The sequence below is a fragment of the Pongo abelii genome, chromosome 19 (assembly GCF_028885655.2).
Source record: "Pongo abelii isolate AG06213 chromosome 19, NHGRI_mPonAbe1-v2.0_pri, whole genome shotgun sequence".
Classification (NCBI taxonomy): domain Eukaryota; kingdom Metazoa; phylum Chordata; class Mammalia; order Primates; family Hominidae; genus Pongo; species Pongo abelii.
The window spans coordinates 4,228,717-4,241,790 of NC_072004.2; the positions used below are offsets into that span (position 1 = coordinate 4,228,717).

At 51.5% G+C, this 13,074-nt stretch overlaps 1 protein-coding gene across 2 annotated transcripts in view; it reads left to right on the forward strand.

The window, feature by feature from the left end:
• Window positions 1-1,743: 1,743 nt before the first annotated feature.
• The window catches only part of SPNS3 (SPNS lysolipid transporter 3, sphingosine-1-phosphate (putative)), a 55,768-nt gene continuing 44,437 nt past the window's right edge, over window positions 1,744-13,074 (forward strand). The window contains exons 1-2 of one of the 2 annotated variants that reach the window (XM_024235159.3): window positions 1,744-1,960; window positions 7,530-7,595. In XM_024235159.3, the coding sequence (XP_024090927.3) occupies window positions 1,771-1,960; window positions 7,530-7,595 (256 nt within the window). In that variant the 5' untranslated portion in view covers window positions 1,744-1,770. Of the gene's footprint in view, window positions 1,961-7,529; window positions 7,596-13,074 lie in introns of those variants that run through there. The other variant, XM_054537437.2, reaches the window with a different exon arrangement.

Consider the following 13,074-nt stretch of genomic DNA (forward strand, 5'->3'; position numbering starts at 1 on the left):
CACCACACCCGGCTAATTTTTTGTGTATTTTTAGTAGAGACATGGTTTCACTATGTTGGCCAGACTGGTCTCGAACTCCTGACCTCGTGATCCGCCTGCCTCAGCCTCCCAAAGTGCTGGGATTACAGGTGTGAGCCACCGCGCCCGGCCTGTCTTGTCTCTTTTGTCTCTTTTAATCCAAAACAGTCCCTCAGAATTTTTTTTTTTTTTTTTGAGACACAGTTTTGCTCTTGTTGCCCAGGCTGGAGTATAATGGCGTGATCTCGGCTCACCACAACATTTGCCTTCCGGGTTCAAGCGATTCTCCTGCCTCAGCCTCCCGAGTAGCTGGGATTACAGGCATGCACCACCATGCCCAGTTAATTTTGTATTTTTAGTAGAGACGGGGTTTCTCCATGTTGGTCAGGCTGGTCCCAAACTGCCGACCTCAGGTGATTCACCCTCCTTGGCCTCCCAAAGTGCTGGGATAACAGGCATGAACCACTGCGCTCGGCTCCCTCAGTCTTTCTTAGTCTTTCATGTCTCTGACATTTTTGAATATACAGTCCCTTTAAAGAAATAGTGTTTCTCAATTTGGGCTTGTCTGATGTTTTTTCATTTTAAAAATTAAAAAAAATTTTTTTTTTGAGATGGGTCCTTGCTTTGTCACCCAGCCTGGAGTGCAGTGGCACGAACACGGCTCACTGCAGCCTCGACTTCCCAGGCTAAGACAATCCTTCCTGCCTCAGCCTCCCAAGTAGCTGGGACTATAGACGCACACCACCACACCCGGCTATGTTTTTTTTTTAATTTTTTATTTTTTTAGTATTTTTGTAGCAATGGGGTTTCCCCATGTTGCCCAGGCTGGTCACAAACTTCTGGGCTCGGATGATCCTCCTGCATTGGCCTCCCAGTGTCAGGATTACAGGCGTGAGCCACCGCGTCCGGCTGATGTCTTCTCATGATGAGATTCCGGTTGTGCCTTCCCGGCTGGAATGCCGCATAGATGATGCTGTGACCTGCGAAGACCTTCACATCTGGAGGCACACAACAACCTCCTGCCTCTCACAGGTGATTTATTTTAACTCCTCGGTCAAGATGTCTGATTCCTCTACTGTATAGTTACTCTTTTTCCTTTTGTTACTAATAAGCAATCTATCAAGAGATGCTTCGTGACCATGCTGACACCCTGCCCCTCACTGAAGTCTTCCCCCCAGATTTAGCCCCCACTGATGAGTTTTGCACACAGGCTGTCTTCTTGTGGGCAGCCCCCTCTGCTACCTTTGTTTCTCCGGGAAGGACCTTAGATCCCGGGTAGGTGCTCGTCCTGCCTGGCAGTCGAGTGCAATGCTGCTGTCTTGGCCAACGCCCAGCCTTCCTCATTTGCCCCAGTTTCAAGGCGTTGGTTCACAGTCCCGTACGGGCAGCTAGACCATCTCACAGCAAGCAGCACTCTGGGAGGCCCGTCTCATTTCCTGCCCTGGAAGCTTCCCTTCCTCACTGCAGCCACTGCAGCTGCAGGCTGGATCAAGGGGACCACAGAGTTGTCCAGTCCCCCAGGGTGGGGGTGCCAGGAGCCCTTCTCCTCCGTAGCAGGTCTCAGAGGCTGACAATGGGGAAATCGCACTGGTGAGCCTGCCGTGGGCTCAGGAGGAACCTGTGATAAGATGCCCAACAGTTAGGGCAGCTGCTTTGAGGTTTGAAGCCTGGGAGCCCACAGGAAGTGACTTGGTGCTGAGCTGATGTTGCTTCGTCCCGGCGCCGGTCTCAGGCCAGGAGCTGCAGGCTGGCATGGCTGGGGGGATGTCAGCGGAGTGCCCTGAGCCTGGGCTGCAGGGCCAGTCCCCAGGGCCAGGCAGGCAGTGTCCCCCTCCCATCACGCCCGCCTCCTGGAGCCTGCCCCGGTGGAGGGCCTACGTGGCTGCCGCCGTGCTCTGCTACATCAACCTCCTGAACTACATGAACTGGTTCATCATCGCAGGTGAGGAGGGGACGGCCACCCTGGGCAGTACCTGCTGCTCTGCCCGCCAGCCAGGGGCTGCAGATCCACGGTGACCTTCCAGCCATCACCCATCTTTCTGCTCCTGGGCCCGTCTCTGGTGTTCTCACCTCTGGAGGTGGTTTTCAGCTGTGCCCGAATCGGGGAGGACCAACTGATGTTCCCAATCCAGCCTCAACTAAGAAGGGACACAGGCTGGGCATGATGGCTCCCGCTTATAATTCCAGCACTTTGGGAGGCTGAGGCAGGAAGATTGCTTGAGCCCAGCAATCTTGGGCAACCACCTGGACAACATAGTGAGACTCTGTCTCTATTTATTTATTTATTTTTTTGAGACAGAGTCTCGCTCTGTCGCCCAGGCTGGAGTGTAGTTGTGCAATCTCAGCTCACTGCAACCTCCGTCTCCCGGGTTCAAGTGATTCTCCTGCCTCAGCCTCCCGAGTAGCTGGGATTACAGGCATGCACCACCACGTCCGGCTAATTTTTGTATTTTGAGTAGAGGACTAGGGATGGGGTTTTACCATGTTAGTCAGGCTGGTCTCGAACTCCTGACCTCAGGTGATCCGCCCACCTCAGCCTCCCAAAGTGCTGGGATTACAGGCGTGAGCCACCGCGCCCGGCCTTTTTTTTTTCTTGAGATGGAGTCTCACTCTGTTGCCCAGGCTGGAGTGCAGTGGCGCGATCTCGGCTCACTGCAACTTCTGCCTCCCGGGTCCAAGCGATTCCTATCTCCGCCTCCTGAGTAGCTGTGACTACAGGTGCATGCCACCATGCCAGGCTAGTTTTTGTATTTTTAGTAGAGACGGGGTTTTGCCATGTATGCCAGGCTGTCTCGAACTCCAGACCTCAGGTGATCCGCCTGCCTCGGCCTCCCACAGTGCTGGGATTATAGGCATGAGCCACCGCACCCAGCCGAGACTCTGTCTCTATTTAAAAAATTAAAAATATTTTAGGGCTGGGTGCGGTGGCTCAGGCCTGTAATCCCAGCACTGTGGGAGGCCAAGATGGGCAGATCACTTGAAGTGAGGAGTTTGTGACCAGCCTGGGCAACATGGTGAAACCCCGTCTCTACTAAAACTACAAAAATTAGCTGAGCATGGTAGCGGGCACCTGTAATCTCAGCTACTGGGGAGGCTGAAGCAGAGAATTGCTTGAACCTGGGAGGTGGATGTTGCAGTGAGCCAAGATCCCACCATTGCACTCCAGTCTGGGCGACAGAGCAAGGCTCTGTCTCAAAAAAAATAAAAAAATAAAAACAAATAAATAAATATTTTTAAAAATTAAGAGAGGGCACAGTAGGGGTGGGGCCAGAGACATAGTGAGGGGTGGGTGGGTGAGGACAGCAGGGAGGACTTCCAGGCAGAGGCCTCGAGGTTCTGGGTGGAGGACAGGATAGACTGGGCCAGGCAAGAATAGCTTCTGCTGGCTGTGTTTCTAGGACAACAGGCTGCTCGCAAACATCCTGCCTGCCTTCTTGCAGGCCTCAGGGCTCAACCTGCTTCTGTCTTCTGTCACTCATTCACTCACTCACTCATTCATTCATTCAAGACTGATCAGGGGCCAGGCGCGGTGGCTCACGCCTGTAATCCCAGCACTTTGGGAGGCGGAGGTGGGTGGATCACCTGAGGTTAGGAATTTGAGACCAGCCTGGCCGACGTGGTGAAACCCCGTCTCTACTAAAAACATAAAAATTAGCCGAGTGTGGTGGCAGGCGCCTGTAATCCCAGCTACTCGGGAGGCTGAGGCAGGACAATCGCTTGAACCTGGGAGGCAGAGGTTGCAGTGAGCTGAGATCATGCCACTGCACTCCAGCCTGGGCGACAGAGCGAGACTCTGTCTCAAACAACAACAACAACAATAACAACAACAGCTGATTGAGGCTCCACTTGCTCTTCTCTTCTTGTCATGCATTCATTCACTCACTCATTCATTCAAGACCGGCTGAGCACTAACTGTGGACAGGACCCCCTGGTGGCTGCCGCGAACCCAGGGAGGAAATCGGACTTGTAGTTCCTGAACTCAGGAACGACCATCTCATGGGGCAGAGATAGAGGCTGGTTGATGGCAATCCTGCGAGGCAGAGAGGTGCGGCCAGACAAGGGGGAGGCACAGGCTGGGCTGGGAGCTCAGGAGGGTGCCTGCAGCTGCCAGGCATCTCTGAGACCTGGGCATCGGTCTGTCAGTTACCAGCTCAGCATGCCAGAGAGTGGCTGTGGAATCATGAAACTCTAGGGGCTGTAGAGCCATCCCCAGACCTGGTTATCGTCTTTGAGCAGCTCAGAGGTCAGGAGCTTCTCTTCCTCACTTGAGGTCAGGAGTTCGAGACCAGCCTGGGTAACATAGAAAAACCTTGTCTCTACAAAAAATTTAAAAAATTAGCCAGGGACAGTGATGTCTTCAGCCTCTCAAGAGGCTGAAGCGGGAGGATTGCTTGAGGCTGCAGTGAGCCCTCTAGCCTGAGTGACAGAGCAAGATCTTATCTCAAACCCCTAAAGACAAAAAGCCAAAACAAAGCAAAACAAAATACACAAAACAAACCCCAAAGGGGTGTATGGGGTGAGAGCAGAGCTTCTTGGGTGCCAGACTGGGAGCTTGGACTTTCTGCCTTGGGCAATGGGGAGCCATATAATTGGATTTGAGGCCCTGATGGAGGCAAAATGAGCCAGGGAGTCAGTTCAGAGGCTGCTGTAGTGGATCAGGCCAAAGCTAAGGAGGTACCTGAGTTGGAGTATGGGCCGAGGGCGCACAAAGGCGGGAAGGAGCAAGAGGTGAATGGGAGCCAGGAATCACCAGTGCGGAGCTCCCTGAACCCAGGAGCCTGGGGACCCGCTATCTCTGCCGCTAGCCCTGGAGGTCCCTGGCTGGGCCCTAAGACCCTGAGTCTTGCCTGTCCAGGTCCCTTCCCCATCAGCACTTCCTCTGTATGTGCAAGAAAGGGGGCCGTGGTTACTGTGGGGATAGAGACCTGGAGAAGTGAAACTGCTGAGCATCTGGGAACTGGTGGGGGTAAACAGCTAAAATGTTCTTGCAGGAAACAGCTCTTATGGCGCCAGGGTGGTAGACTACAGGTAACAGCAAGGGTGGGTGCGTGCTTGGCTCTGAGTTGCCTCTAGAGCACCATGGGGCTGGGAGGAGTCCAGGAGGAGATAAAACAAGGGAATGAGTCCTCATTCCTGAAAATGCAAGATGGGCACAATTTGGAGCATTTTCATTTAGCTATTTATTTTGCTTACCCGTGTTGTCTACTTTTTTTCTTTCCAATGACTGTCTTCTTTGTGTATTTAAAATAATAAAAGGGGGACTTTGAGAGGCCGGGGCAGGTGGATCACCTGAGGTCAGGAGTTCGAGACCAGCCTGGCCAACATGGTGAAACCCAGTCTCTACTAAAAATACAAAAATTAGCCAGGCGTGATGGCGGATACCTGTAATCCCAGCTACTCAGGAGGCTGAGGCAGGAGAATTGCCTGAACCCATGAGGCAGAGGTTGCAGTGAGCTGAGATCGCATCATTGCACTTCAGCCTGGATGAAAGAGATTCAGTCTCATAAAAAGAAATAAAATTAAATTGAAAAAACATAAAATATTAAAAGGGGGAAAAGACATACCAGTTTGTATGCCAGGTTGTGGTGGCAACTGGGGACAAATTAAATGTCTAAACAAAGATTCCTTTTTTTTTTTTTTTTTTGGAGATGGAGTCTCACTCTGTCGCCCGGGGCTGGAGTGCAGTGGCACGATCTCAGCTCACTGCAACCTCCACCTCCCAGGTTCAAGCGATTCTCCTGCCTCAGCCTCCTGAGTAGCTGGGACTACAGGGCTGTGCCACCACACCTGGCTAATTTTTTGTATTTTTTAGTAGAGATGGGATTTCACTGTGTTAGTCACGATGGTCTTGATCTCCTGACCTCAAGATCTGCCGGCCTCGGCCTCCCAAAGTGCTGGGATTACAGGCGTGAGCCACCGCGCCCTGCCCTAAACAGATTTCTTGCTTTGCTCCTCTGATCCCTTGATCTTCATGTGCATGGGGCAGGTCTTGGAGGTGCGCACGCAGGGCTTTCTTGGTGTGGGTGTTTCTGCGGGGAACCGCTTGGGGACTTCTGCTCCCTTCTGTGGTTCTGGGTGTGCGGACAGGCTGCCTCTGGCTGAGATTTGAGCCCCAGCTCCCCTAGCTTCAGACAGGCAATCTTGGGCTGCTAGAGCCTCTGTTTCCTCATCTGTAGAATGGGGGCAATGAGAGTCCCCCCCCTTTTAGGATTACAACTGCGAGTGTACAGCTCAGGGCCTGGCTGTCAGTCACCTCTTGACTCATGAAAGTGATGATTGTTCTTCATAATAATGACAGGGCCAGAGCCGCAGGGCTGACATGAGCAGGTGCTGCAGACCTGGACCCTTTCTGAGACACCACCAAGAGGCTATCAGGAAACAGACCCTCGTGTTTGGAAGATCCACTTTCTCTCTCTGCATTAGGCTGGGTGCCCACTGCTGTGCCTCTGGAAGAACAGGCTTGTGTGTGCCCATGTGTGCAAGCCAAGACACGTTCGTCTTTGTATGTACATGTTCATTTATGCATGTCCAGTGTTTGTGCACGAGTGAGGCCGCTGTGCTGCACAGCTCCAGGGACTTCCGTTTACACAGCGGCCTAAGTAAAGGGCTGTGCACTGCGCAGCGACAGGGGGCTGCCACCCCTCTGACTGCAGTGTGGATGGCAGCCCAGAGCCTGTGCATACACGGGCAGGCCTCTGGGTGTGTCTTTATGGGTACATCTCACTGCACATGTGTCTGTGTGTCTGGGTGTATGAGGCTGGGTGTACATGTCTGTGAGTGTGAGTTCCTCTGTGTGTGTGTGTGTGTGTGTGTGTGTGTGTATTTGTGCCTCTGCAGGTGTGTTTCTCTGGGTATGCCTGTTTGTATCTATTTATATCTGTGTTCCCACATGAAGAGGAGGGAAGGAGCCGTGTGGCTGCGTGCTTGTGTGGCAGTGTGTGTGTGTGTATGTCTGTGCCTTTGGGATGCTTGTTTCTTTCTTTCTTTTTTTTTTTTTGAGACGGAGCTTTGCTCTTGTTGCCCAGGCTGGAGTGCAATAGCGCGATCTTGGCTCACTGCAACCTCCACTTCCCAGGCTCAAGCGATTCTCCTGCCTCAGCTTCCCAAGTGGCTGGGATTACAGGCGCCCGCACCACATCCGGCTAATTTTGTATTTTTAGTAGAGACAGGGTTTCACCACGTTGACTATGGCTGGTCTCGAACTCCTGACCTCAGGTGATCTGCCCGCCTTGGCCTCCCAAAGTGCTGAGATTACAGGCGTGAGCAACCACGCCCGGCCAAGGGATGCTTGTTTCTTTGAGTGTTTGAAATGCACACGTTTCTCTGTGTGCCTGCTCTTGTGTGTGTGGTTGTACACATGTGTGGGAGAGAGGGGGAGAGAACAGTGGGCTTGGGTGCCATGCCCTGTGCTATGCTGGTCAGCTGTGGCCCTGTGCCAAACCTGGAGCAGCTGCCTTTACAGGCCAGGAGGGCTACCTCCCGTTTCCTGAGCACAGTCCCACTGTCTGCAGGAGTGCTGCTGGATATACAGGAGGTTTTCCAGATCAGTGACAACCATGCTGGTTTGCTTCAGACTGGTAAGGAGGAGCCCTGGCTCTGGAGCCGGGGCCCTGGGTTCATGCTGGGGTGGGCTGTTTCTGTGGGTTGTGTTCTGTGCCCAGCTCCAGCCCCACTGGGTCCCCTGGCACAGAGGGTGGGTGGGGTGTGGGCCTGAGGGACAGTCTAGGCAGGAGCAGGAGAGAGCCCAGGCTGGAACAGCCGCGGTAGTTTGAGTGTAGGGTGCCGCAGGAGAGCAGGGGGAGGTGGGGATGGGAGAGGTCCCCGAGCCTCAGGTCCTGGCTGTGGAGCTGGTCATTCCTTCCCTTCGTGTTGGTGAGGCTCAGCTGTGCAGCAGAGGCTTGCTGGGGTTTGAGAAATCCTGATGTGTGCTTTCCTCTCACAGACCTGAAAAATCTGACTACTGGGACACACAAAGTCCAACAGACAGACACAGACACAGACACATCCCCCCGCATGGGCTCAGTTGGACTCTGGGCCCGCAGAGAGCCTGACACCCAGCAGCAGGGAGCAGCCACACATCCCATCACAACATCAGAGCGGTTGGGGTCATGAGGCATTAGCTTTTCCCTTGTGGGTGCCTGAATGGTGACACACACCCATAGTGTGCATATCCACACACCCACATGTGCACACACATGGTCACAACACGTGATATGCCTGTGCACACACCCAGGCTGTAACCAGCAGGCACCGAGGGTCCTCACAGTCCATCATCTCAGGGCTTTAGAACATGGCTCTCAAACTGGAGTACAGGGATCCCTGGGGATACACAGTCACTTTCCAGGGGCTACATGAACACAGAGAGTTTTGAGAGACTGATTTATTTCTAGATCCTCAAGCCTGTATGTTTTTTTCCTAAAATGACCTGCCTGAGGGGGAGCCTGTGGTCGGCCTGTAGTTCTCCTTCCTTTCCTTCTGTTGTACAATTCCCTGTCTACCACGGTAAGCAGAAAGGGACTCCTCTGCGCATCCTGGATGTGCAGCTCCTGGGTGTAAAAACCTCCGGGGTATCAAACAGAGGCCCCCGCGTGGATGCTCGGCTTCTCCCAGGGGGACCTTGGGAGCAAAGCAGAGAGCATCAAGAGAAACGTGCTGGGGAGATTTGCCCCAGGCCACAAGCACAGGCAAGGAGCCAAGCCTTATCTAGCTGTTCCTGTGCGCAGTGTCTGCTATTTATCTACAAATTAGAATTCAAAGTGAGATAGCGGTTTCAGGGATGCATGTCAACACATTTGTTTCAATGAAAGAAAATGAAGCCAACATTTTTCTTATAATCAGTTTGACTGTCTAATTGCTTTGGCAAAAGAGGACAGGCATTATTACTTAGATTCTGCTGTAGACATTTCCCATAAACTGAATAAACTCGACCCTGTAGCTCCAAGAGTTTGGATGAAAATACAGTTAAAAAAAATACACAACAACGCTGGAAATCCCATCCTTGGCAACGATTCAACCTTGGGATAAGAACATTTTAATGTTAGCTGAAAATGTGTGGAGGAGTACATAGTTCTAGAAACTTCTTTAAGAGTGAGATGAGAGCCGGGTGCAGTGGCTCACGCCTGTAATCCCAGCTGTTAGGGAGGCAGAGGCGGGAGAATAGCTTGAGCCCAGGAGTTCAAGACCTGCTTGGGCAATATGGTGAGACCCCATTCTCCACAGAAAGGAGAAAAAAAAAAAGACAAAAGAGTTACGTGAGCAAGAGTTAGAAGATCATGGCTTTAGAACATGCATAGTTTCCAATTGCCCCTCAATCTTGTGGCCAAGAGGCAGCAGCTGATGCTGATCTTCCAGCCATATCTGTAGCCAAAGTGAGATCATCTTGGTTCAACACCCACAACCTTCTCGATTAAATAGATAATGGTGGTTTAGTCAACATTTCCCTTCACTGGTTCTTTTTTTTTTTCCTTTTTTTCTTGAGATGGAGTTTTGCTCTTATTGCCCAGTTTGGAGTGCAATGGCATGATCTCGGCTCACTGCAACCTCTGACTCCTGGGTTCAAGTGATTCTCCTGCCTCAGCGTCCCAAGTAGCTGGGATTACAGGCACCTGCCATCACGCCAGGCCAATTTTTGTATTTTTAGTAGAGATGGCGGGGGTTGGGGGGGGGGGTCTCACCATGTTGGCCAGGCTGGTTTCGAACTCCTGACCTCAGGTGGTCCACCAGCCTTGCCCTCCCAAAGTGTTGAGATTACAGGCGTGAGCCACCCCACTGGCCAGTATCATAGTATGGTTCTTACCATAGTGGTCAAGATTATTACTACAAGTCCTGGGCTACGGAGGGAGAAGTGTGTGCGTGCATGTGTGTGTGTGTGTGTGTGTGTTTGGGAGTAGGTGAAGAGAAGGATCATCTTTGCAGAAGCAGCTCAAAAATTTCATGGAAAGGACAATGGGCTTGGAGGCCTGATGACCAGGCTGGTCTCTGGTGGCCTCAGGTGAGTCTCTTTACCTCTTCCGGTTGCCATGCTATGGCCCTAGACCCAGCCTGTTGTCTGTCCACAGGGTTGCTGAGAAGAGGAAACTGATGACTGAGGGAGAGGGTGGTGAAGAGATACAGGGGTTGGGCTGTGCATGGTGGCTCACGCCTGTAATCCCAGCACTTTGGGAGGCTGAGGTGGGTGGATCACCTGAGGTCGGGAGTTTGAGACCAGCCTGGCCAACATGGTGAGACCTCGTCTCTACTAAAAATACAAAAATTAGCCAGGTATGGTGGCAGGTGCTTGTAATCCCAGCTACTTGGGAGGCTGAGGCAGGAGAATCACTTGAACCCAGAAGGCAGAGGTTGCAGTGAGCTGAGATTGTGCCACTGCACTCCAGACTGGGCCACAGAGCGAGACTGTCTCAAAAAAACAAAAAAAGAGAGAGGGGTGGAAGGTGAGAAGAGGCAGTGGTCAGACTCCCTCCACCCACCCATGGGATAGAAAGGCTGCTGGAGTGAGTTCATTGATTAATAATATTTAAAACTAACACTGACTTGGCCCTTACCACATGTCAGGCACGATTCTAAGTGCTTTAAATATCAACTTATTTAATCTTCACAACAATCCCACCAGGCAGGTTTTACTATTACGTCCATTTTACAGATGGTGAAACTGAGGCTCAGAGAAGTTATGAGACTTGCTGAAGCTGGGATTTGAATCCAGGAAGTGTGCCTCCAGAGTCTGTCTTTTAACTCTGGGAGCATTCATTTCACCCACTATGTCACAGAAATGATTTGAACTAGGAGATGTTGGGAATGAGGAGTGTCTGTTTTCCCCTTGGGAAGGGCATCTGCAGGTTTAAGGCACTTAAAACAGCCTGCAAGTGATCCCTGCATGTGAGGAATATGGGGGGGGAAATATATATATATATATATATATATATATGGTTGTTGTTTGTTGTTTTTTTTTTGAGACAGAGTCTCGCTGTGTCACACAGGCTGGAGTGCAGTGGCACAATCTTGGCTCACTGCAACCTCTGCCTCCCGGGTTCGAGCAATTCTCCTCCCTCAGCCTCCCCAGTAGCTGGGATTACAGGTGCCCGCCACCATGCTCAGCTAATTTCTGTATTTTTAGTAGAGATGGGATTTTACCATGTTGGCCCGGCTGGTTTCAAACTCCTGACCTCGGGTGATCCACCCGCCTTGGCCTCCCAAAGTGCTGGGATTACAGGCGTGAGCCACTGCGCCCAGCTGGGAAATAGTTTTATAACTCTTGGATAAAGAAGATATGCAGCCGGGCGCAGTGGCTCACGCCTGTAATCCTAGCACTTTGGGAGGCCGAGGCGGGTGGATCACGAGATCAGGAGATCGAGAGCATCCCAGCTAACACAGTGAAACCCCGTCTCTACTAAAAATACAAAAAATTAGCCAGGCGTGGTGGCGGGCGCCTGTAGTCCCAGCTACTCGGGAGGCTGAGGCAGGAGAATGGCATGAATCTGGGAGGCGGAACTTGCAGTGAGCCAAGATCGCGCCACTGCATTCCAGCCTGGGCGACAGAGCGAGACTCCGTCTCAAAAAAAAAAAAAAAAAAGAAGATATGCATAAACAAGATGTGAAACAACAACTCTTGCCCCTCTGGAAGGTTAATAAATTTGACTACATCAAAACTAAACACTTCTGTATGATGGTGATTGAAATTATGCAATCAGTAATAATAATAACATTTATTGGACATTTACATGAAGCTATGCAGATAACTTTTATGTGCTCTATTTTACTTAATCCTCTCAGTAAACAAACGAGGGAATAGCACTGTTGATGAAAGGGGAACATGAAGAGTTAAGGAATCTACCCAAGGTCACATAGCTAGAAAGTGGCGAGCCAGGATTTAAACCCAGCCAACTTAGTCCCAGAAGTTGCGTTTTTAATTCTTAAAACAAACATAACAGACTATGGGAACTTATTTCCAAAACATATTAACAAACAACAGCCCAGTAGAAAAATGGACAGTGGGCCAGGCGTGGTGGCCCACGCCTGTAACCCCAGCACTTTAGGAGGCCGAGGTGGGTGGATCCCTTGAGCCCAGGAGTTCGAGACCAGCCTGGGCAAGATGGTGAAACCCCCATCTCTACAAAAACTACAAAAATTAGCCAGGTGTGGTGGTACGTGCCTGTAGTCTCAACTACTCTGGAGGCTGAGGTGGGAGGATGGCTTGAGGCCGGGAGGCAGAGGCTGCAGTGAGCTGAGATTGAACCACTGTGCTCCAGCCTGGGTGACAGAGTAAGACTTTGTCTCAAAAAATAAAAGTATAAATGCAGCTGTGTCCAGGGAACATTTTACCTATGTAGGAAAGCCAACTCTTTCCTGGCTTCCTGGAATCATCACTAGTTCACAGTCAATGTGCTTATTCTTTATTTATTTATTTTTTTTTCCTTTTTTTTGAGACCAAGTCTTGCTCTGTTGCCCAGGCTGGAGTGCAGTGGCGTGATCTTGGCTCACTGCAACCTCCACCTCCCAGGTTCAAACGATTCTCGTGCCTCAGCCTCTCAAGTAGCTGGGAGTAGAGGCACCCACCATCACGCCTGGCTAATTTTTTTGTACTTTTTTTTTTAGTAGAGACGGGGTTTCACTATGTTGCCCAGGCTGGTCTTGAACTCCTGAGCTCAGGCAATCTGCCCGCCTCAGCCTCCCAAAGTGCTGGGATTACAGGCGTGAGCCACCGTGCCCGGCCCAATGTGCTCATTCTAAAGTGTCCTCATCTGCTGCTCGGAGTAGGCCCAGGCTGACTTCCCTCTTTCCCAGCTCCCTGTTGCCCCAGTAGGTGCAAGAATGAAAAATCAGACCTGTCCCCATATCCAGGCTCACAGGGGTCATGTGTGTTTGTAAAGCCAGGAAACTGGCATCTGCTCCATGCCTGACGCTCCACATTCACTTCCCATCTCACCTTCACCATCCTGGGAGGGGATGGTGACCTCTCCAGTGTTGGGGTGACACTCAGAGCAAGTGGCAGAGCTGGGCTTTGGGTTTGGGGCCAGATTCAGGCCTCCACACTCTGGGCTGGCGCTGCATGTTGGCCACGCA